Source organism: Podarcis bocagei, assembly GCF_964188305.1.
Source record: "Podarcis bocagei genome assembly, chromosome: 10".
NCBI lineage: Eukaryota > Metazoa > Chordata > Lepidosauria > Squamata > Lacertidae > Podarcis > Podarcis bocagei.
Window position 1 is genome coordinate 4,030,472 of NC_138135.1, and position 24,864 is coordinate 4,055,335.

A 24,864-nucleotide genomic window follows, 5' to 3' on the forward strand; every position below is an offset into this window, starting at 1 on the left:
CACTGCTGAACAGCTCTTACTGTCAGAAAGTTTTGGTGTTTAATTGGAATCTACTTGTAACTTGAAGCCATTGGTTCGGGAACTAGTTTCAGGAGCAGTAATAAAAATAAAAATAAAAATTTTATTGATACCCTCCCCTCCCCGGCCAGAGCCGGGCTCAGGGCAGCTAACACCAATAAAATCACAGTAAAACATAATAGGGGGAAAAGGGGGGGGGCAATTTAAAATACAGGTTAAAATGCAATTTAAAATGCAGCCTCATTTTAAAGTAGCTGATAAATCAAGACCACAAGGGGAAGGAAACATAAGGGTCAGACCGAGTCCAGACCAAAGGCCAGGCGGAACAGCTCTGTCTTGCAGGCCCTGCGGAAAGATGTCAAGTCCCGCAGGGCCCTGGTCTCTTGTGACAGAGCGTTTCACCAAGTCGGGGCCAGAACTGAAAAGGCCCTGGCCCTAGTTGAGACCAGTCTGTCCACCTTGAGACTTGGGACCTCCAGAATGTTGTCATTTGTGGACCTTAAGATCCTCCGTGGGGCACACCAGGAGAGGCGGACCCGTAGGAGAAAACAAGTTTGTTCCCTCTTCCATGTGACAGCCCTTGAGATATTTGCAGAGGGCTATCATATCTTCTTTCAGTCTCCTCTTATCCAGGCTAAACATACCCTAATCCCTCAACCATTCCTCATAAGGCTTGGTTTCCTCTGCTCACGTTCCAGCTTGTCTACATCCTTCTTAAATTGTGGTGCCCAGAATTGGACACAGGACTCCATGTGAGGCCCTGACCAAGGCAGGACACAACAGTTCATGTGCGGCCTGTGATGCCCACATGTTCCAAAATAAAACATCTACAGTGGCATGTTAGAGCTGTGTTTTCACAGGATAATCTCGGAGCCTTGCCCAGAGGCTCTGAAGGAAGATGCCCACGGTGTAGTTGGCCTTGCAAGGGGAAGAAAGCACAATTCTAGAACACCAAAGTGGTGGGGGAGAGATTTTGAAAAGCTGTGTTCCATCAACCCTGAGAGCTGTTCTTTGCTGTCCAGGGAGCAAGGAACACACAATGTGATGGCCTGGGATTTGGACTCAGAGGTTGAACCTGAGGGATCCCAGCCTGCACAGGATTCCCCGCCTCCAGAACCAGCTGAGCCGGGGCTGGGGCCTGAGCCTGAAGGGTCCTCACCTGTGCTGGATCCTCAGGTGCAGGCATCAGCTGAGTCTGCTCTGGCTCCTGAGGTGATGGAGGACCCATTGCCTGCAGGTGCTCCACTCTCAGCCCCGTCAGGGGAAGAGGAGGTTGCCTCTGGGTCCAGTAACCCTCCAGCCTCTCCTGAGCTGCAGAGGCTCAGGGCAGAGAGGCGGAGGGAACTAAGTTCCTGCAGGAGGAGTGCTCGCCTCCAGGCCAGGAGAGGCGAGTCACCTGTGGACCGGGGCCGCCCTATGCCTCGGGGCAGATAAAAGTCAGCCAGCCCCAGTCCCAAGTTGTGGGAGCAACGTTGTTGCTAGCCTGTTCCTGCCTGCACCCTGTCCTGCTCTTCTGCCAGAGTTCCTGACCCCACCTGACTCCCTGCCTTAGACCCAGCTACAGCTTTGATGGACAGCCTCCATATGGCACCATTGACCTTGGACTGGACTCGGACCTCGCCTCTCGGTTAGCCCCCGGGACCAGCACACACACCTTTGCTCAGCCGCCTTCCAGCAGCCGTCTCAAAGTCACTTAAATGAAGTCATCCACATGCCAAGCTGTCTAATTGGGGTGGTGGGCAGGGCACGGCAAGCTAAATACATGAGCAAAACCCTCCATCTGCCCGTGTTCTCTTGGGGAGAGGCGTAACGGTGAAATCTGCATGGGAGCCTGAAGGCAGAAGGTGCCGCTGGCAAGCAAAACTTGGTCAAGAGCGACTCCCGCCGGCTGGCCCCCGATGGAGAGGTGGCCTTGAGGGGTCTGATCTTGTCTCTCTGAGTGCTTTTGATTTGTGAGGCAGCCGGGGGGAGATTGTGCCACTTAAGAGTGGCGCTTCTGCACCATGCGAACAAGGGATATAAATAAAAGGACGTCTTCCGGCAGATCCGCAGATGTCCTGTGGTCCCCCCAGAGAAGCTGTTGCTGTGAGGCAAGAGGCCGGAAACAGATTGCCAATCTTGGCTGTTTAGTTGTACAGCGAATGTCCTCAATGAGAGGAGAATGGGGACGCTTCTTCTGGCGCATGGTACAAATTCACTGGAAGTACAGGGAGATGTGTGAGTGCCATCAATCACCCAGTGGTTGTGAGAATGCTCAGAGTTGCAGGAGATGGCTATACTGTTTATTAATATCCTTCCTAACTTGTGCTAGCAAGTTCCTTTATGGAGCAAAGTCCCCCCCCCTTTTTTTTTACATACGCAGCAGATAGCTGGTTGCAGGCTCGTGTGAGCCTCTCAGCCTGTCTCAGATTGAATTGTACATTTGTGGTAAGTTCCCTTGAATCCCTCTTTAAAAAGTGAAGACACTCTTATTCAAAGTCAATAAAAGAAGTTTATTCAGTTCAGAGTTGGATACCTGAAGGCAGACTTAGTTACAAATACAGTGGTACCTCGGGTTAAGTGCTTAATTCATTCCGGAGGTCCGTCTGAACCTGAAACTGTTCTTAACCTGAAGCACTACTTTAGCTAATGGGGCCTCCTGCTGTTGCCGCACCACTAGAGCACAATTTCTGTTCTCGTCCTGAAGCAAAGTTCTTAACCCGAGGTACTGTTTCTGGGTTAGCGGAGTCTGTAACCTGAAGCGTCTGTAACCCGAGGTACCACTGTATGTACATGTGGATCTACCTCGTATGGGGGAATAATCCCAGTGCTTCTGCTAGCTGAGAGCTAGCAGAGCAGTCCTAGCTAGAAGCTGGTCAAACGAAGAAGGAAGTCAAAAAGAGGGAAGGGTGCTGTGTAACTCTTCCTTTTGTTACCTGGACAGGTAAGGCCACGCCCACCTTCTATCACATGCAAAGGAAGGATGCTCCAGCCAGGAGGAACAGGAAGTTTTTGACTGGCTGGACCAAACATTCCCTCGCATGTCTTCTCTAGCATTACAAGGAATGTTGTACTTGACTGCCTCTCATGGATCACATCCCACAGTGGTCACAGGACACTTCCAGGTGGAAGTAGCATCTTGCCAACAAGCCATATTTTTCCGCATGCACAACTGGTATGTGAGGGCCCTCACCTATGCGCTTTAAGGCTGCGTGCAATTATACACTGGCTCCAGTGTGCTCCCACCACAGGTGTTTGGAACCACATGCACATGGCAGTTGCCACAATCCGTATCTCCCCTGTAGTTTCATGAGAAATGCTGCTTGGCTCGTTTCCCCTCAAAGCAGCTTCCGTCCGATTCGAAAACATCAGCCACATTAAGCTGAGGTGCGTACATTTGAGAAAGCTGCTCCCAGGGCCAGCCCACCCATGAGACAAGGCGAGAGGTCTGCCTCGGGCGGCAGAATCCACAGGAGCAACAGATCCCAATGTAGCTCTTCATTCCCCCCTCGTTCTTGATTTTCACTCACCCCTTCTTCCCCAGCAGGGAGCGGGCATCCTTTTGTGGTTTGCCTCAGGTGCTAAAATGTCTGTGAGGGCAAGAGCTATTTGATAGTTGTCAGGGAACTGACATCGGAGCTAGAGGCGGAGGGAGGGCTCTCAAATGATGCTGGAGAAGGGCCCAGCAGGGAGAGAGGCAGCTCCGCAGATGGGGAAGCAAATCAGCGCAACACCAGGGATAAAGGGGGGCAGATGGGGGAATCGGCGAGAGGGCTCCAGGACTCTTCACCGGACACCAGCGGGGAGAGCATGGGTCCTCCGCTACCCACACCCTCCCTGCGCAGAAGACTTCCGCGCAGGGAGAGTAGGAGGAGACTTGGCGTCAAACAACTTTTATGTTGGAAAAGGTTTAAGAAACGCCCACTGACGGATTCTGCTAGCGACTGAGGCAGCCACGAATTGAAGGGCTGTCCAGACAGAAAGGTTTAACCAGGCAACATAGCCAGGAGTGGTGGCAACTTACGCACGAGCAACCCATACTCATTACAATAGTGGAACAGACTCCCTCGGAAGGTGGCCGATTCTCCTTCATCGGAGGATTCTAAGCACAGGATGCCTGGCCATCTGTCAGGGACTCTTTAGCTGTGATTCCTGTGTTGCAGCGGGTTGGACTAGATGACCCACAGGATCCCTTCCAACTCTACAATTCAGTAATTCCATGAAACGTAACTTGAAAAGCAACGAGGGGCAGGAAATAGCATTGTTTAGTTTCAAGCTGCTAATGAGCATGTGTCTATTATTATTATTATTATTATTATTATTATTATTATTATTATTATTATACCAACCTTCTTCTGAAGACCTTTCTTCTTCTTCTTTCTTCTTTGGCAATCCCTCGTAGCCGAATAAGATTGTCTTCCATAAACATGGTTTTAACAATGAGTCCGTAAGCAACTGTGGAGGCCAGTTCTGGATCCACACGTCCTTCCACAGTGGGGACATTGGTTTCAGGGTGGGAGCTGATCACGGTGTGGATTTGCCAAGTGTTCCTTCCTCTTAGCACGTTTCTCCCTTGCGTCCTGAGTTCGAGGGTCTTCAAAGCCCAGGACACCTTTGGTCAAGGCTGTTCTCCAACTGGAGTGCTTGCAGGCCAGTGTTTCCCAGTTGTCGATGTTCATACTACATTTTTTAAATATTTGCCTTGAGAGAGTCTTTAAACCTCTTTTGTTGACCACCAGCATGACGCTTTCCATTTTTAAGTTCGGAATAGAGCAGTTGCTTTGGAAGATGATCATCAGGCATCCGCACAACATGACCAGTCCAACAAAGCTGATGTTGAAGAATCAGATCACAGGGCTGCTTGACCACATAAGAAAATGAGAACACAAAATACATAACAAAAACAAACCCAAAGCAATAAGTGTTTAGTGAGTCTATAAATGTTCTAAATCAGCATTAACACGTCTTTCTTCTGGGGTTTTCTGACCGCAGGCGAATTTGAAGAAGTTCATGGAATATGTGCAGACGCTGAACGTGGAGAAGGTCAGCAGGCTGCTGGAGAAGGGACTGGACCCCAACTTCCACGACCCGGATAGCGGAGGTGAGAAGAGGGATGTTTGCAAGGAGAGGCTCTGGGTGGTGCTTGGGTGAGGGAAGCTGGAGGGGGGTCAGGAAAGCAAGAAGGAACAAGACCAGGCAGGGGCTTAGCTCAGGGGTGGGGAGCCTCCGACCCTGAAGCTGAATGTGGCCCTCAAAGCCTCCATTCCTGGCCCTTGGGACTCTCCCTAGGCCACAGCTCTTACCGGCCCTGCTTTGCTCCCCGATTCCTCGTTCCTGGCTGGGATGAGCCCCTGCACTCTGTTCATGCCTCTTGCTTGCCTAGGTGGGGGGGACAGAGGGGTCTGGGGGTCTGCATGTAGAAACCAGCCTAGTGTTCAAATATGATATGTGCTGCTCTTCCTGCTTCCGTCTGTGGCCCTGCCCACCATTCCCATGTGGCCCCCGGAAGGTTGCTGAGAAGGGAATGTAGCCCTCAGGCTGAGAAAGGTTCCTCCGCCTCTGGATTAGCTCAAAGCTGTTCTGGTTTCCTTTACATTAAACAAAGCAATAGAGTCCTTTCTGTTGGGGATAATTCAGACTGGAATTCCCAGGTGCCCAAAAAAGGTTGTTTATGTATGCAACAACTGCGGCCCGTGTTTGGTTAGCCCAAAAACGGAAAACGAGCAAGGTCCCAACCAAAGAAGGATGACAACTTAAGTTGATAGAACTTTCATAATATAATAATAATTTATTATTTATACCCTGCCCACCTGGCTGGGTTTCCCCAGCCACTCTGGGCGGCTTCCAACAAAACTCTAAAATACAATAACCTATTAAACATTAAAAGCTTCCCTAAACAGGGCTGCCTTCAGATGTCTTCTAAAAGTTTGGTAGTTATTTTTCTCTTTGACATCTGGTGGGAGGGCATTCCACAGGGCGGGTGCCACTACTGAGAGGGCCCTCTGCCTGGTTCCCTGTAACTTGGCTTCTCGCAGTGAGGGAACTGCCAGAAGGCCCTTGGCGCTGGATCTCAGTGTCCGGGCAGAATGATGGAGGTGGAGACGTAAGCAAGCTTTGATGAATGCAATAAGCAGGCATGTCCAACAGATAGATCAGTTATCTCCCCCCCCCCCAAAAAAAGGGGGAAAACAACAACTGTGGCTTCCTAAAAAAGCTCAACAATTTTGGTCCATCCAACGACAATGGGTAGACCACTGCCAATTTTTTTATACTATGAGTAGATCACAGTCTATCGGGAGTTGGACGTCTCTGCGTGGAATACTGAGTGGTATAGGTTTTGTAGAATATGCAGGAATTTGTGATATGTAACCATGGAAAGAGGAGAAGGGAAGTCGTTGATATCTAAAGGATGCAAAAAGAGTATTTAAAATGGTAAAACAGAAAATATAATAAAAAATGTATTAAAAAATATAAGAAACTAAACAAAGTCCCTTGGATGTTGGAAGACCTGGAGCCCAGAAGAAGTCCTGGGTCTCCGCTTTCCTGTTGGGAGGTGGGACTAGCTGACACCAGCTCTTTCCTCCAGGGGTTTTCTCTACCTGGCTGTGGTCAGATCTTGCTGAACACCCGTCATCATCTCGCAGGCCTCTGTTTGGCAACTGTGACAACAGGGTGATGGACCGAACAGGCTTCCTTTGGCCTCATCCTGCAGGGTCTGCCTCTGTTTTTATTCCCACTGGTCAGTGTGACCAATGGCCAGGGATGGTGGTGGTTGCATTGCAGCAGCATTTGCGGTGGGGGGGGCACACTTGCTTCCCACCCCTCCTTCAAAGGTCTCGTTGAGGAGTCTCTGGTGGGTGCGGGAGGGGGCAGGAGGCCACGGCGAAGGGACCCAAGGAGGCGTGGGTTTAATAAGCAATAAGGGCAAGCTTAATAAACTTCATTTAGCCCTTTAAGGAGACAAAATGTGTTATGTATAATTTAAGCAAACGGTTAGCTCGCCCGATATTGCTGCCTGCTATATTTATGAAGCAAAAGTGTGCAAGTTCCCTGCTCGCACCCGAACAACAATTAATTACCAAGAGACGCAGCGCTGGAGCGGAGGGGGACGATCAGCACATGCCGCAACGTTGCTCGATCTCCTTGCCAGTTGGCAAACAGGAGAAAAATAAAATAAAAGCCGAAAATAGAAACCATCAATATCTCCTTATCTGGGACTGTGGAGCTTAGCCTTGCTGTGCAGAATCGCTTCAAGTGCCATCAGTGCCATTTGGCTGGGTGTCTGGAAAAAGGAGAGAGTTCTGTTGGGATCTTTCATTCCTTGTCTCCATCATTTTCCGTCCTCTCTACCACTCAGCAGCTGGGAGAAAGGACCGAGTCCTGTCCCCTGCGTGTCTCCCCCTGCTGCTCCCAGCCTCCTCCAAAGGAGAGATGAGAAAAGGCCTCAGCTTGGCTAAGCTGGCAGCATCTTCAGGAAGGACTGGGGAGGAATCTAGACACACACACACAAAAACGCTGTGAAAAAGCTTTTAAAAAAAATGTTTTGAAAAATATATTGAATTTGCCATAAGCTCACCATTGCCATCTCATGTCACATTTGTATAATGCACTTAAAACACACTTAAAACATTATATTTGCAGCTGTATAGCTGAGTCCTGAGAAAGGTTCCCTACCTGCAGCGGCGATCTGAGGGGGTGGCGCTCCAGGTACCATTCCGAAAGGGGTGGTGGTGACAAAATGCTGACCCCCAATTGGCGATAACCCCCCCAGGCGTGCACCACTTGCTGCACACACCCAGCATGCGTGTCATGCACTGCGGACAGTGTGCCCCCGGGGATGCGAGTCACACCCCCTGGGATGAGCGCCGCTCCAGGTACCAGAGCAGGTTGCATCACCTCTGCCTGCCTGAAAAGGATTTTGGGGTCTTGGTGGACCACAAGGTCAACATGAGTCCACAGTGTGATGCAGCAACAAAAAAAGCTAATGCTATTCCAGGCTGCAGAAGTCTAGGGTCCAGATCAAGGGAAGTCATAAAGGTAAAGGTACAGGGACCCCTGACCATTAAGTCTAGTCGCGGACGACTCTGGAGTTGCACACTCATCTCACTTTACTGGCCGAGGGAGCCGGCGTACAGCTTCCGGGTCATGTGGTCAGCATGACTAAGCCACTTCTGGGGCACCAGAGCAGTGCACAGAAACGCCGTTTACCTTCCCGCCAGAGTGGTACCTATTTATCTACTTGCACTTGATGTGCTTTCGAACTGCTAGGTTGGCAGGAGCAGGGACCGAGCAATGGGAGCTCACCCCGTTGCAGGGATTCGAACCACCGACCTTCTGATCAGCAAGTCCTAGGCTCTGTGACCACAGCATCACCCACGTCCCACTCTATTCTGCCTTGGTCAGACCACATCTGGAATACTGTGTCCAGTTCTGGGTGCCACAATTTAAGAAGGATGTTGATAAACTGGAAGATGGGCAGAGGAAGGCAACCAAGATGACCAAGGATCTAGAAACCAAGCCTTGTAAGGAATGGTTGAAGGAGCTGTGTGTGTTTTGCCTGGAGAAGAGGAGGCTGAGAGGAGATATGATGTATCAAGGACTGTCCCATAGAAGACGGAGCAATTTTGCAATTCCATGATTCTCCTTTCCAAGCGGGAGGTGGCAAAGCCCTTTTGCCAGGAAAGGAGCCGCTGGGTTGCTGTGGCTACAAAGCCAGATCTCCATCGCTTTGAGTGCGCTTCAGAGATTTCATGTTCCCGTACTGAATCCTCAAATGACCCACCAAAAATATCAGGCTTTCTCTAGCGAGAGAGAGATTCTGCCCTTGGATTTATCCATCGCAGTGTCATTCAAAGCCAGACTATCCCTCCGGGCTCCTAAGAGCTTTCTGACTCCCGAAGTACAATGGAGGGATCTTAGCGGCTTGTTGGGGGTTTGGAAAAGGTCGGGTTCAGAGGCTCCAGACGAGATGCTGAGTCCACAGCAGGCCGGGGCGGCTCTGTGCTCCATCTCTGGCATGCAGAGGCTTCAGGGGACTTGCAGCTGTGAGCTCGTAAACCTTTATGGTCTGGAAATAATCCCGCTTTTGCTGTTGTTTGCACCTCATGCCTTGTGCAGGAAGGGAGAAACGCTGGGATGGAAAAGGCTTTTAGGAGATGTGATTTGTTGGAGTGAAGTTTCTGTTCCTCTGCCTCAGACCTTTCAAGTGAAGACCCAGGGAGATGGGCTGTGGGTTGATTATTTACCATTATTATTATTATTATTATTATTATTATTATTATTATTATTATTATTTTGGGGAGAGGCATCCCAGCTCTGCAAAAGACTTAAGTCCCAAACTAAAAAGCTGAAGATCACTGTCAGAGCTGCTTGAAGATCCTAGCTCACAGAGGATCACGCTAGCCAGCGATCATTAAGTAAAAGTCTTTATTGAATTACAGTTTCCATTCTCACGCTGCTGCGCGCAAACTCTACGTCTAGTAGCTAGATCGGCGAAGCTCCGTCTGAGTCTCCGCCCCGTGAGCACCAACTTAATATCCTAGCCTTGCTCCACCTTTTCCGCCTGACTGTCCTCCTCTGGGTCCCTCTACCCCCCGGGGCCTCCTCCTTCCGGGATTCTTCTGACGCTGACCCGGACCCTCCTGCCTCCTTGCGCCGGGCTTTAGGACCTGGTTCCCTTTCGGGGCTGCTTACTGCGCCGCCTTCCTCTGCATTTGAACTTGGCGCGCGCGCCCAACCTTCCACCTTCCTCTTAACCGTTTCTTCGCTCCCCGATGGAGGTGTGGCCACTCCTGACTCATGCCCTCCCTCCTGTGGTGAGCTGCCAGCGCTTCCCCCCTGGCTCCCTTCCTCTTCCCTGCTTCCTGGCGGTGACGCTGGTCCCGATTTCCAGCTGCTCCCCCCTGAGTCCCTTCTGGCTCTATCTTCCTGGGGTGCCCCCCTTGCCCTGGCCACTGGTGCTCCTTTCTGTGAATCCTCTGATTCACTGGAAAGACTAGGAGATCTCGGGTCGTCGTCATCACTCATCTTTTCTTCTGCCTCCTCCCCTTCGCTCTCTGTTTCCTCCCTTGCCCGTGCCTCTGCTCCTAAACCCCTGACATCCATCCCCCCCCCCGAAGCCCCCCATTCCCCCCTCCCCTCCTTCCGGTGCTGGAGCTGGGGGCTGCTGTTGCAAAGGGACGAACGTCGGATATCGGTCGCTTCCCGTGGCGGACCTCCATCTGAAGTCTTCCGGTTCTTCCTCCCTGCTCTCGTCGACGACGGTCACCTCCGCTTCCATCTCTGTGCCGCCGTGCTCGAAACCAGGGTCGTCCCCGAAAATGTCCATGTCCGTCTCTCCCTCACTTCCTCCTGGCGGCGTTGCTCGTCCTGAGCATTCCAGCCACTTTCTGCGGAACTGCTCCTCTGGCCTATCGTCCCACCAATACGAGGGTTCTGAGGCGGATCCCGAGGGTGACCCCTCCGGGGAACGGACGTCTCGTGTCGGCTCCTCGTCCGAGTCGAACCCCCGGAACGTGCTGGCCGAAAGCGTGGGCGTGAAAAGCCAGTCGTCGAAAAAGTCTGCTGGCATAGGTCTATGTGGGAAGAGGGCATGAAACTCGTCTTTGAGCAGAGGTTCGTCTAAGGCGTAGCCCGGCACCCAGCTGTTCGCACTGGCCGGGGTGCCCTCCTTGGCGAGAAAGTATTCTACCCCCTCTTCCCCCCATCTGGAGTCCAAAATCTCCGTGACTTCGTTGATGCGCTCCTTCTGTGCCGCTCCCGCGTGCCCTGTTCTGTCTCTGGCCGGACTCGGCGCCGTTCCGGGTTCCTGGAACCTGTGCGGTGCCTTGTAGGGAGTGAGCACCGATCTGTGGAATACCGGATGCATTCTGGAACCCTCCGGAAGTGCCAGTCTGAAAGCTACCGGGTTGACCTGCTCTTCGACTTGGTAGGGCCCCAGTTGTTTATGCCCTAGTTTCTTCTTGGCCAACGACCTGGCCGGCACTGCGTGGGCCGCTAACCAAACCCAGTCTCCCACGTGGAGCTCTTCTCCAACCCTTCTGTGCTTGTCTGCTTGTACCTTGTATGCGTGCTTGGCCAGCTCCAGGTGGCGCCTCAGCTGATCGTGGACTTCCTGCAGCTCCGACGCGAACGCATCTGCTGTCTGCGGCTCCCCCTCCCCCATTCTTTCCAGTCCCGGGAAGGTTCTGGGGTGCCTCCCGTTGTTGGCGAAGAACGGCGTGACCCCCGTGGATACGTGCTTCGTGTTGTTGTAGGCGAACTCTGCAAGCGGCAGGTAATCCACCCACGTCGCAGGCTGTTGATTTGCATAACATCTCAGGTACTGCTGCATGATGGCATTGACCCGCTCCGCTTGCCCGTTGGTCTGCGGGTGTCTCGCCGACGCCAGGTTGATCTTGACGTTCAGGAAGCCCATCAGCTTCTGCCAGAAGTTCGAGATGAACTGCCGCCCGCGGTCGGACAGAATAGACCGTGGCAGACCGTGAACCTTGAACACGTGGTCTATGAACAGTTTGGCGGTTTGCTCCGCCGTGGCCACCTTAGCACACGGGATGAAATGCGCCATCTTGGAAAACAGGTCCACCACCACCAGCACTGCCGTCTTGCCCCTTGAGCTGGGCAGATCCGTGACAAAGTCCAGGGCCACCCTTTCCCAAGGTTCGACCGGAGTTTGCAGCGGTTCCAACAGTCCGGCCGGCGGTTTGTGCACTGGTTTGGCCCTCTGGCAGGTGTCACACCTCGCCACGTAGTCTGCGACCTCCCCTCTCATTCCAGGCCACCAGAAATCCCTGGCTACTAATTCCACCGTCTTCTCCTTGCCAAAGTGCCCGGCCGTGGGCGCGTCGTGCAGCTGCTGCAACACCTTGGCTCGAAGTTCGTCTCCCGGCACGTAGATGGCCCCTTTACGGATGAGCAATCCATCTCTTAGCTGGAAACCGTCGGCCGCTGCCTTGCCCCTTTGCACCTCTGCCATCTTTGCTTGTGCGAAGGAGTCCCCCTGCAACGCTCGCCGCACCGCCTCTAGGTCCACGGTCGCCGCGGCGCACGCCCACACTGTCGGTGCGAAGATGTGCATGGCGGCCGCTGGCGTTGCGTCCTCCAGATACTGTGGCTTACGGGAGAGAGCGTCTGCCATGATGTTGGTGTCCCCCGGGACATACTCTATTCGGAAGTCGAAGTTCGCAAAGAACTCAGCCCAACGTATCTGCCTCTGGTTCAGGAACTGTGCCGTGCGCCAGTGCTCTAGATTCTTGTGGTCCGTGCAAACCTGCACCGTGTGCTTGGCGCCGATCAGAAAGTGCCTCCACGCCTTGAACGCTGCATGAATGGCCAGCAACTCCCTGTCCCATATGGTGTAGTTCTGCTCGGACTTGCTGAGCTTCCTGGAGTAAAACGCTCCCGGTCGCCACACCCCCTGCGGGTCTTTCTGCAGCAGGACCGCCCCCACGGCTCTGTCCGAAGCGTCTGTCTCCACCCTCATCGGCTTGCTGGGGTTGACATGAAGCAGCTGCTCTTCCGACGCGAAGAGACGCTTGAGTGCCTGAAAGGACTGCTCCGCCTGCTCTGTCCAAATGAACTTCTTTTTCTTGGAGCTAAGCGTGTCTGTGATGGCCGCCGTCTGCATCGCGAAGCCCTTGATAAACTTGCGATAGAAGTTCGCAAAGCCGACAAACCGTTGGACCTCCTTCCGGTTGCGCGGGCTCTTCCAATCCAACACCGCTCGAACCTTGGCGCTGTCCATGGCGAGCCCCTTGTCAGACAGCTTGTAGCCCAGAAAATCCACCTCCGTCACGTCAAATTGGCACTTCTCCAGCTTGGCGTAGAGCCTATGTTGCTTTAGCCTGCTCAGCACTTCCTTGACGTGCTTGTCATGCTCCTGCTGCGACTCCGAAAAGATCAGGATGTCATCTAAGAAACAGACGCACGTCTTGTAGAGAAGTCCCGCCAACACGTGATGCATAAATGCTTGAAAAACGTGGGAGCCATTTTGCAATCCAAAAGGCATAACTCTATATTCGTAGGTCCCCAGGGGCGTGAACATGGCTGTCTTCCACTCATCACCCTCCCGCATGCGAATGAGGTTGTACGCCCCCCGCAGGTCCAACTTGGTGAACACTCTGCCCTTCCGTACCTTCGCGAGGAGGTCGTCAATTCGGGGCATGGGGAAGTCCGATGGCCTAGTCACACTGTTCAAAATCCTGTAATCCACTACGAGTCTCTTTTGGGGCGTGTCCCGCTTCTTAACAAAGAATACGGGACTGCCCCCCACTGCCTTGGACTCCCGGATGAAGCCGCGCTGCAAATTATGATCAATGAACTCCTTGAGTTCTTGCAGTTCGTCCTCTGACATGGAATACAGTCTCCCTTTAGGCAGCGCCGCCCCCGGCAGCAGGTCAATTTTGCAGTCATATGGTCTGTGAGGGGGTAGCCTGTCTGCCTCCTTCTCGCAGAAAACTTCCAAAAACTCAGCGTACTTGTGTGGAATCGCTTGCAGCGTGCCTAGCAGCAGCTGTGATTCCTCTTCCTCTCCTTCCTGCCTGGGCTCGATGCAGTGTTCAGCACAAAAGGAAGAGCCGAAGGTCAGCTGCCTCTGGTACCAAGCCATCGTTGGGCTGTGCTTGTCCAGCCAACTCATGCCCAATACAACGGGCGTGTCAGATAGTTGAGTGACGTTGAAGCTGATGATTTCTCTGTGATTCCCAAGTCGCATCACCATTGGTGGCGTCTGCTTCACCACTTGCCCCCCGAGCAGCTCCCTGCCATCCACCGTGACAACCTGCAGGGGCAGTGTGGCTGGCAGCAACTGCACAGCGTGCCTGTCGACAAAGTCCTGCCCTATAAAGTCCGCATTGCTGCCTGAGTCGATGGTGATTGGCACGTCTATGGTGATTCCATTGGGCAGCTGGAGAGATGCTGTGAGCCGCACTACTGGTTTGGGCGGGAGGGGGTTCACGGGCTGCAAAATTTCTGGGGACTGCGTCACTAACACGTCTGGCTGGGCCCCAGTGCCTCTTCCTCCAGCCAGACTGCGTCGTTTCCCTGCTGTGGTCCTCCTTGCTGCGTTGCTGCAGTCACCATTGCTGAGGCTGCAGTGAGCTTGTGGGGCCTCTGGGGACACTCTTTTGCCATATGCCCTGGTTCCTCACAGACGTAACACTTCCTGTTCCCTCTAGGAGGCTTCGCTTTCACTGCTGCCGGTGCTAGGGCTCTGGTTGCTGACTGAGCCCTTGCACCTCCAACCTCCATAGGTTCGGCTCCTCCTCCTGGCGGAGGCGTGGATTGCGCCCGCGCTGCTTCTCTGGGAAGGAAGGAGGGGCCCCCGGCTGGTTCGCGCCCTCCACGCCCTTCGTCCCTGCTCCACGGACGTCCTTCCAGCCTCACCCCCACTGCCAGTGCCCTCTGAACAACCTCCTGGGTGGTTCGGGGTCTCTCCCCCCTCGCGATCTCATCTTTAATCGAGTTGTGCAGCCCCTCCCAAAAGAGGTCTCTTACAGGAGCCGAATCTCTGTCCCATTCCAGGGCACTGACCAAGGCGAAAAAGCGGGCATGATACTGCCTGACGCTGGCCCTCCCTTGTCTCAGCCCATGCACCTCCTTCCGTGCAAGATCCACGTCAATACTTGATAAAAAGCACCCATCCATCGCTTTAATAAAGGCATCCGCATTCTGGAGCGCCGGATCCTTATCTCTCCATAAATTGCGTAGCCATGCTTTCGCATCCCCATGCAGATGGGACATGATGAACCCCACTCTCTCTTGTTCATCTCTAAAGTCTTTATGCAGCAGTTGCAGTGCGCACAGTACGTCGGCTCTAAAGTTGGGATACTGTTGCAGGTTCCCATCGAAGTGAGAGACTAGCCCGCCTGCCCGTCTCGCCAACCCAATTCCCTCCTGCCGGGGTGTCTGCTTTGTCAGCACGTCTAACCTGACCTGGAGATCCCTGCAGGCGGCAGCTGCCTCCTCCTCTCTCTTCCTGGATGCGAGAACCTCGGCGTTCAGTTGTGCCACTGCTTTTCTGAGGTCCTCTATCTGCTGCTCAGCCGTCATGTCGTCTGCCGTTCGTGAGCTCGCTAGTAGGCACCTGTTTCTCTCCCCTCCTCGAGGCTGTAGATGCCCACAATGAGGAGACGGAGCTTACTGTCAGAGCTGCTTGAAGATCCTAGCTCACAGAGGATCACGCTAGCCAGCGATCATTAAGTAAAAGTCTTTATTGAATTACAGTTTCCATTCTCACGCTGCTGCGCGCAAACTCTACGTCTAGTAGCTAGATCGGCGAAGCTCCGTCTGAGTCTCCGCCCCGTGAGCACCAACTTAATATCCTAGCCTTGCTCCACCTTTTCCGCCTGACTGTCCTCCTCTGGGTCCCTCTACCCCCCGGGGCCTCCTCCTTCCGGGATTCTTCTGACGCTGACCCGGACCCTCCTGCCTCCTTGCGCCGGGCTTTAGGACCTGGTTCCCTTTCGGGGCTGCTTACTGCGCCGCCTTCCTCTGCATTTGAACTTGGCGCGCGCGCCCAACCTTCCACCTTCCTCTTAACCGTTTCTTCGCTCCCCGATGGAGGTGTGGCCACTCCTGACTCATGCCCTCCCTCCTGTGGTGAGCTGCCAGCGCTTCCCCCCTGGCTCCCTTCCTCTTCCCTGCTTCCTGGCGGTGACGCTGGTCCCGATTTCCAGCTGCTCCCCCCTGAGTCCCTTCTGGCTCTATCTTCCTGGGGTGCCCCCCTTGCCCTGGCCACTGGTGCTCCTTTCTGTGAATCCTCTGATTCACTGGAAAGACTAGGAGATCTCGGGTCGTCGTCATCACTCATCTTTTCTTCTGCCTCCTCCCCTTCGCTCTCTGTTTCCTCCCTTGCCCGTGCCTCTGCTCCTAAACCCCTGACAATCACTAATACCTAACTCCACTCTAGGGACGTGGGTGGCGCTGTGGGTTAAACCACTGAGCCTAGGACTTGCCGATCACAAGGTCGGCAATTCGAATCCCCACCACGGGGTGAGCTCCCGTTGCTTGGTCCCTGCTCCTGCCCACCTAGCAGCTAAAAAGCACGTAAAAGTGCAAGTAGATAAATAGGTACCATTCCGGTGGGAAGGTAAACGGCGTTTCCGTGCACTGCTCTGGTTCACCAGAAGTGGCTTAGTCATGCTAGCCACATGACCCGGAAGCTGCATGCCGGCTCCCTTGGCCAATAAAGAGAGATGAGCGCTGCAACCCCAGAGTTGGTCACGACTGGACTTAATGGTCAGGGGTCCCTTTACCTTTTAACTCCACTCTGGCTTTCTCCCCAAAGAGAAAGCCATCTCAGCAAACTGCAACCCTAAGCAAAACTTTTCCCTCTCTGTTCCAATTAACATTTGTAAAAAAGCCTGAAGCATTTTTGTTAGGGATTGTAGGAAAAGACCTGCCAAGGAAATTGAAGAACATATTCATGTATGCGACAATGGCGGCAAGAGTCTTAATAGCACAAGGATGGAAGAATGAAGAAATCCCGACAAAAGAACTGTGGCAAGGGAAACTGATGGACTATGTGGAAATGGCGAAACTGACGCATAAATTACGTGAAAAGGACAACTGTGATTTTAAAGAAGAATGGGAACCTTTTACAAAGTATTTAAAGATATAACCAAACGAACTGGTCTCCTTGGCAGGTTTTGTATAAACAAACACAAATTTATTATTGGTAACATACAGACAGATAAATTAAGGATCATTACAATTTTATAATATGCAGAGAATAACATGTGCTCAAAAATCAGAGAGAGGAGCTGAGGGAAGTCCGGGAGGGGGTGGTAGGGTGGGTTTTTCTTAGGGAGGGAAAATGGGGGGGGGGAATGAGGATATTTGATAAATTGTTATGTTGAAATTTTTAATAAAAACTTTTTTAAAAAGGGACATGGGTGGTGCTGTGGGTTAAACCACTGAGCCTAGGACTTGCCGATCAGAAGGTCAGCGGTTCGAATCCCCACGATGGGGTGAGCTCCCGTTGCTCAGTCCCTGCTCCTGCCAACCCCAGAGTGGGCCACGACTGAACCTAAGGGTCAGTGGTCCCTTTACATTTACCTATTTTAAAAAAAACAAAAAACTTTCCCCTCTCAGACAAACTCTCCTGTGTGTGTGTCTGTGAGAGAGAATCATAGAATCATAGAATCCTAGAGTTGGAAGAGACCACAAGGGCCATCGAGTCCAACCCCCTGCCAAGCAGGAAACACCATCAGAGCACTCCTGACATATGGTTGTCAAGCCTCTGCTTAAAGACCTCCAAAGAAGGAGACTCCACCACACTCCCTGGCAGCAAATCCCACTGTCGAACAGCTCTTACTGTCAGGAAGTTCTTCCTAATGTTTAGGTGGAATCTTCTTTCTTGTAGTTGGGATCCATTGCTCCGTGTCCGCTTCTCTGGAGCAGCAGAAAACAACCTTTCTCCCTCCTCTATGTGACATCCTTTTCTATATTTGAACATGGCTATCATATCACCCCTTAACCTCCTCTTCTCCAGGCTAAACATGCCCAGCTCCCTTAGCCGTTCCTCATAAGGCATTGTTTCCAGGAAGGGGGAAGAGAGGGAGATCTTGAGCAAAGCCTCAGTGGGTGGCTATGTTCTGCCTCTGCCGCCCTTTGAATGATAGCTGCTCAGACTTGCAGAGAGCTTCGGTTGTTGCACTCAGGTCATGCTTAATTTGGGGGGTTCTCTTTGGGGCACCTGGCTGGCAATTGCGAGGCCAGAGGGACCTCCTTTGGTCAGATGAGAGAGGGCTCATCTTATGAGCAGGAAAAAAATGGCCTAGGAGGAGTGGGTTTGGCGGCCCCCGCTAACTTTGGGTGACAAACCCAAGACTGCAGTTTTCCATGGCTGCGTTTTCATTTTGTTTTTCAATTGGGGGGGGGGGAGGTGCCTGAGTGGCTGAGCATCCCACACACTTTGAGAATTAGTCACCTGAGCTTTTGAGCTCCACCATCCTAACTTCCCGCTTTTGTCGCAGGGGGCGGGTGGAGTGGAGGGAGACAGATTAACCCGATGAGAGGGGGCATCTGAATTACTTCCACCTGTGAGCAGGAGACTGCTAGGCCTGTGGGGATGCAGGGAGAGGATATATTGCTTGATTATAGCCTTTCCAACTTGTGTAAACAAGTTCCACAATTTAGCAGAGTAGCATTCCCCTTTTTAAACTTGCACAGCGGATGCGTTTGCTCAGGCTCGCTAAAGCCTCTATAATAACTGTTCTGGTATTTTCCCCTCATAAAAGATAAGACACGACACAGTCTTCTATAAAAGTATAAAAAGAATTTACTCACATTCTGTTCACAATCGGATCCCAGAAGGCAGACTTATCTTAGAAAAGTAACATATACCTGGAAACTATCACATAAGGAGACAGTCCCTTTGTCTTGTCTGGGCTGGAGGCCAAGAGAGCATCTTTGGCTAAGCAGATGTTGCTTCTTCAATGCCTGTAGTCACAGAGAGAGAGATGGCTGCCCTGCCCTGTGCTTTTGTCGTTACCTGTACAGGTGAGGCCACGCCCACCTCTAGTCACATGCAGAGGAAGTCTGTCCCAGCCCAGGAGGAAACAGGAAGTTGACCTGCTGGCTGGACAAACATTCCTCCCCATGTGCAAACATGTTCACTCTAAGAATGTCGTACTTGACTGCTGTTGTGTTTCACATCCCACAAGGCCAACCCCCATGCTGAGGAAATGCTCCCACAAGAATGAAATGGCTTCACTTCAGACACGTTTAGCAAACCACCCCAAGGCTAGCCAGCAAGACATGGATGCAAACATCTGTTGTGCTTTGCTATAAAGAATAACGGAAACTGATGCACTTGTTTCCTGCTATTCTTTCGGAAACACCACTGGTCTCCCCTCCGTCCGCAAAGACCTTCTGATATTTCCAGACTTTGCTGTGCCCCGGGGGCAAATCCTGCTGCCCCGGTTGGTGTCAGGATGTGCCCAGTTAAAGGATATGAAGCAGCATCTGCTGGGGGTGCTTTGGGAGGTTCCCTTCCGATACCTGCTTGGACCAGGTGATCCCTCCAAGCGATCCAGTAGTTCACCCTCTTTTATTGCTCACTTGACAACTCTCAGCCTCTCTCTCTGAGGAGGAAGGGCCATAGCTCAGTGACGCACAGCACCTGCCAAGCCAGGTGGGTATGGGCATCTTCCTTGCCTGAAGCCCTGGAGAGCTGGAACTAGTCCATATATATATATATATATATACACACACACACACACACACACACACACACACACACACACAAAACAAATTTCCTATGGGCTTGCTTCGCAAGACGACAATCTCTTGCGAGTTCCTGCTGGGTTTTTTCCCCTTTCCCCCCCTTTTTCTAAGCCGCTAAGCCGCTTATCAGCTGATCCGCTGATAAGCCGCTAATAGCGCTAATAGCGCTAATCCGCTAATCCGTCAATAGGCTTGCTTCGCAAGACGAAAAAACCGCTAGACGAAGAGAATCACAGAACGGATTCTTTTCGTCTTGCGAGGCACCACTGTATATAGATATATAGATAGATGATAGATGATAGATAGATAGATAGATAGATAGATAGATAGATAGATAGATAGATAGATAGCTATAGATATAGATATAGATATAGATATAGATATAGATATAGATATATAAAATTGGTTTTTAAATAATTTTATACATTTTAACACAACCATTTCAAACATTAAAGTACAAGGTTCTTGAACCTTCGGACCTCCTTTCCTCCCCCCATGGGTTCCACGTTTAAGATTAAATTTGCTGCATCTTTTACCCTTATCCATCTGTTAAATAACCATAATTATCAAAAATATTTCCACATTACAAGTGTCATTGCATCCCTGCCACAGATTTTAGCTGTTTAAAGTGGTCTTTTAAATGAATTACAAATTTATTCCAGTCTTTAGAAAATACTTGATCTTCTTGGTTTCGGATATTCCTCATCAGTTTCGCCATCTCCGCATACTCCCATCAGTTTCGTCTGCCACTCTTCTTTGGCTGGTACTCCTCCTTCCTTCCATCTCTGGGCTAGTAGCCTTCTTGCTGCCGTCGTTGCATACATAAAAAGTCTTTTGCCTTCTCTTGGTAACTCTTCACCTATTCTATCTAGTAAAAAGGCTTCTGGTGATTTAACAAATGTATTTTTGAACATTTTCTTTAGTTCATTATATACCAACTGCACTGGCTCCCAGTGGAGTACAGGGTCAGGTTTAAGGTGCTGGTTTTGACCTTTAAAGCCCTATGCGACCTAGGACCCTCGTATCTATGGGACTGCCTCTCCTGGTATGTCCCGCAGAGGACCTTAAGGTCCACAAATAACAACACTTTGGAGGTCCCAAGTCGCAAGGAGGTTAGATTGATCTCAACTAGGACCAGGGCCTTTTCAGTACTGGCCCCGACTTGGTGGAATGCTCTGTCACAAGAGACTAAGGCCCTGCAGGACTTGACATCTTTCCTCAGGGCCTGCAAGACAGAGCTGTTCTGCCTGGCCTTTGGTTTGGACTCAGTCTGACCCTTACATTTCCCTCCCCTTAGGGTCTTGATTTATCAGCTACTTTGAAATGAGGATGCATTTTAAATTGCATTTTAACCTGTATTTTAAATTGGTTTCTCCCCCCCTTCTCTTTTCCCCTATTATGTTTTTACTCTTGCTGGGGAGGGTGGGGTATAAATAAAAATTATTATTATTATTATTATTATTATTATTATTATTATTAATCATTTCCCAGAATGCCTTTACAATGTACTTGTCCACCACATATGGTAAAAAGTACCCTCTTTACATTTCCAAGACAGTTTTGAACTTGTTTTGTACATTTTAGCAATTTTACTTGGTGTTAGATACCAGCGATGAACTGGGACCAGTCCTGACCTGCCTGCAGCCTCTTGCTCTCTCGCCCATCCCAGACCCAACTCCCGCTGCTACTGTTTCCCGGCAGAAAGAGCAGGAGATCTAGGGCAGGTCCCGTCAGGAGGGGAGGGGGCAGGTTTCAGCGGGATGGGGGCTGCGAGGCAAGCCCACCCCTCCTCAGTTGTGGGGCTGGGCCAAGAGTTCATGCGGCGCTTCTTGCGGATGCATTTCTCAGATATGCACCTTCTCTTTCCTGGGGCGGGGTGGGGGCCTCTCCAGAATGCCCCCTGACGATGGCCGCCCAGCTGGAGTACTGTATCGACATGATCAAAGCCCTGAGGAACGGAGGTGCCCACCTGGATTTCCGGACGCGAGAAGGCATGACAGCTCTGCACAAAGCCGTCCGGTGCCGGAATCACACTGCCCTGATGGTGAGTTTGCCTGGAGCCGCTTTCCTGTTCTTCCTGCTGCTCTCGGCTAGCTTTACTTATCCCCCCACCACCACCATTCCATCGCGCCCCCTCTCCCCCTTATGAATTTGCCACCCCTGGGCAGACAGCCTCGGAGCTGACCCGCCTCCCTTGCATCTGCCCAGCACCTCTGCCTAACCTCATGGTGTGTTTTTTTGGGGGGGGTGGTTTCCCACTCACGGCGCTGGGGCCACTTTCCTGTGTCTGGGGGTGTCACAACTGGCTGCTTTGCAGGTTCTGGATGTTCTTGGTGGGTGGGGGGAGGTAAGCATGAAGAAGTTGCTTAGCACCAGCCTAGCACACTGCCCCCAAACGGGATGGGGGCAACTGCCTTGATTCTCATCGCCGCATCCTGCTTGCTCCTCCCATAGAGCCTGGAGGCCGCTCTCCCTTGCCCTTCCAGCACTGAGTTAACCTATGGAACTCCCTGCCACAGGAGGCAGTGCTGGCTCCCCCACCTAGGTGGCTTTAGAAGGAGATTACCGCATTTTTCGCTCTATAAGCCGCACCTGACCATAGGATGCACCTAGTTTTTAGAGGAGGAAAATGAGAGAGAAAATATTCTGAATTTGCTCAGCGCTCCCTTTAAAGAGCCGAGCCAAACCTGCTGGCTTTTCTGGGAGGTGGGGAAGGGACGACGGGCAGCCCGTCAGTCCCTTCTCTCTCCTCGGGGAAAAGCCAGCAAGAGGCACACACATGCCCCACGTGGCTCTTTAAAGGGAGCACTGAGCAGAGCCTCCCGTCTGCATTCGCTCCATAAGACGCACACACATTTCCCCTTACTTTTTAGGAGGGGAAAAGTGCATCTTATGGAGCGAAAAATACGGTAGTCAAATTCAAGGAGGAGGAGAGGGCTTCCAATGGCTACTTGCCAGGATGACTCTGCTCTGTCTCCAGTGCCTGAGGCAGCAAATCCTAGAATCCTAGAATCATAGAGTTGGAAGAGACCACAAGGGCCATCGAGTCCAACCCCCTGCCAAGCAGGAAACACCATCAGAGCACTCCTGACATATGGTTGTCAAGCCTCTGCTTAAAGACCTCCAAAGTAGGAGACTCCACCACACTCCTTGGCAGCAAATTCCACTGTCGAACAGCTCTTACTGTCAGGAAGTTCTTCCTAATGTTTAGGTGGAATCTTCTTTCTTGTAGTTTGGATCCATTGCTCCGTGTCCGCTTCTCTGGAGCAGCAGAAAACAACCTTTCTCCCTCCTCTATGTGACATCCTTTTATATATTTGAACATGGCTATCATATCACCCCTTAACCTCCTCTTCTCCAGGCTAAACATGCCCAGCTCCCTTAGCCGTTCCTCATAAGGCATCGTTTCCAGGCCTTGGACCATTTTGGTTGCCCTCCTCTGGATCCTTCTGAATCTCAGTTGCTGGAAACCACAAGAGGGCAGTTGCCATTTTGGGGTTTGCCTCGGGCACCAGCATGTCTTGGGCCGGCCCTGCTGTCCCCTTAATAAAATTGGGGATGTGGAAATGAAGCTCTGAGGCCCACTAGGGCGATCTGATGGTGTGCTCTGCACCATTTACATGTCCATCATCATCACTGTCGTTTCTTTGCAACCCGCCTTTTTGTCGCTTGAAACCACGCTCAAGGCGGCTTACAGCATGCAAAGATTTGCGCAGCTGCAAAAATATGTTGTGAAACTATAACGAAAGTAGTCATGAGCAGCAAACTGAAACATCAAAAGGTGCACAGCAAAATTAAACAATCCCCATGCAAGTCATAATAAGACGAAAGATGCAAAAATTAAAAGAACAGCAGCAAAATCAACATCTCCAAGATTAAGTTGTAAATCCCCCCCCCCAAAGAAATACGCCAACTCCAAGAATGGTGGTGATGGTTCATGATGACGGAATCCAAGCCCATATCAGTAGTAACTGGCAACTCTGGCAACTGGCAACACATTTTATGCATTCATGAAATGCTTTGTTTACATTAAGTCAGTAATGTGTGCAACGTTCTTGTATGGGAGTTACAGATAGGTAGCCGTGTTGGTCTGCCATAGTCAAAATAAAAAAATTCCTTCCAGTAGCACCTTAAAGACCAACTAAGTTAGTTCTTGGTATGAGCTTTCGTGTGCATGCACACGAAAGGTATCTGAAGAAGTGTGCATGCACACGAAAGCTCATACCAAGAACTAACTTAGTTGGTCTTTAAGGTGCTACTGGAAGGAATTTTTTTATCTTGTATGGGAGGCCACTTTAGTCTTCCTGGGCCGCAAATGGGGATCTGATACCAAGAGAGATTTTTGCTTGCCTAAAGCCACTGCTTGAATTCATTTTGAGACTTGGAGAGAGCAGACCACCCTTCTCACACCCTGAGCCACGCCAGAAACCAACTCTTGCCACTTCCACCTCATGCCCAGGCATTCCTTGCCGGGCAAAGCTGCTAAAAAAAACCAGCAACCTCCCTCCTAGTGGTGCTCCTGCAGGTCCTGGAACGGCGTCCCGGCGTTTTGGGTGTGTGGTCTGCCTCTGCCCCACCCCCTTGCCTTTCTCGCGCCGAGAGGTCCAGCAACCACTGACCGACCCCCCCTGCCTGCCTGTGACTGTGTTTGCGCAGACGCTGTTAGACCTGGGTGCCTCAACAGATTACAAGGACAGCCGCGGATTAACGCCTCTGTACCACAGTGCCATGGTTGGAGGGGACCCCTACTGCTGTGAGCTCCTCTTGCACGACTACGCCAAGGTGGGCTGCATCGACGAAAACGGCTGGCAAGAAATCCATCAGGTGAGGCTGCAAGGTGGCTGCAGGTGAGTGGGTGGGTGGAGAGGCTAGCACCCTGGTGGGGGGCTCAGCCCCCAAGCGGTTGTCTGGCGGAAGAGGCCCCACGTTGGGGAAAGTGAGGTAGCTGCTACACCGGGTTGTGGTGGCGTTTTGGAGGAGGGGGCCATCGGGGCACAGGTGACGCTTGGCTCTGCTTTTACACAACACCTGAGTCTGCAGAGGCCGTATATCATCTGGGTTGTTGTCTGGGGTGGAGTGGATGAAGGTCAATAAACTGAACTTGATCCCTGTGAAGATGGAGTTGTGATGATTGTTCCCATGTCCGGGAAACTGACTGGTTGCCCATTCTGGATTGCGTTGACCGCCCTCTGAAAAAACACGGTGGCAGTTTGCAGGCTGCTCCCAGATCCATCTTTGTCACCAGAGGCTCAGTTAGCCTCAGAGGCCAGGAGTGCCTTTGAATGGTTTCGGCTGGCATGCCAACCATGGCTGTTCTTGGGACAGGGAGAATCTGGCCTTAGTGGAAGGGAGCCCCATGATGTTTGGCCCATGATACGAAGCGCAAGGCTCTTGCTGGAGCCTCCATTGGCTCCCAGGGCATCAAGCACAATTCAAAGTGTTGGTGTTGACCTTTAAAGCCCTAAAAAGCCTCAGCCCAGTATAGCTGAAGGAGCTTCTTCACCCCCATCGTTCTGCCCAGACGCTGAGGTCTAGCGCCGAGGGTCTTCTGGTGGTTCCCTCCCTGCAAGAAGTGAGGTTACAGGGAACCAGGCAGAGGGCCTTCTCGGTGGTTGCGCCCGCCCTGTGGAACACCCTCCC

The 24,864-nt window shown here is 51.8% G+C and overlaps 1 protein-coding gene across 10 annotated transcripts in view; it reads left to right on the forward strand.

Annotated features, from left to right (window-relative positions):
* SHANK3 (SH3 and multiple ankyrin repeat domains 3) overlaps nucleotides 1-24,864 on the forward strand; it is a 449,651-nt gene that overhangs the window by 169,725 nt on the left and 255,062 nt on the right. For 9 of the 10 annotated variants that reach the window (XR_014012079.1, XR_014012080.1, XM_081209761.1 and 6 more), the window contains 3 exons: nucleotides 4,990-5,098; nucleotides 21,117-21,268; nucleotides 23,881-24,048. Coding sequence is in view for 8 of the 10 variants with exons in the window: in XM_081209761.1 (XP_081065887.1) it covers nucleotides 4,990-5,098; nucleotides 21,117-21,268; nucleotides 23,881-24,048 (429 nt within the window). In the remaining 2 variants the exon portion in view is untranslated. Of the gene's footprint in view, nucleotides 1-4,989; nucleotides 5,099-21,116; nucleotides 21,269-23,880; nucleotides 24,049-24,864 lie in introns of those variants that run through there. The other variant, XM_081209760.1, reaches the window with a different exon arrangement.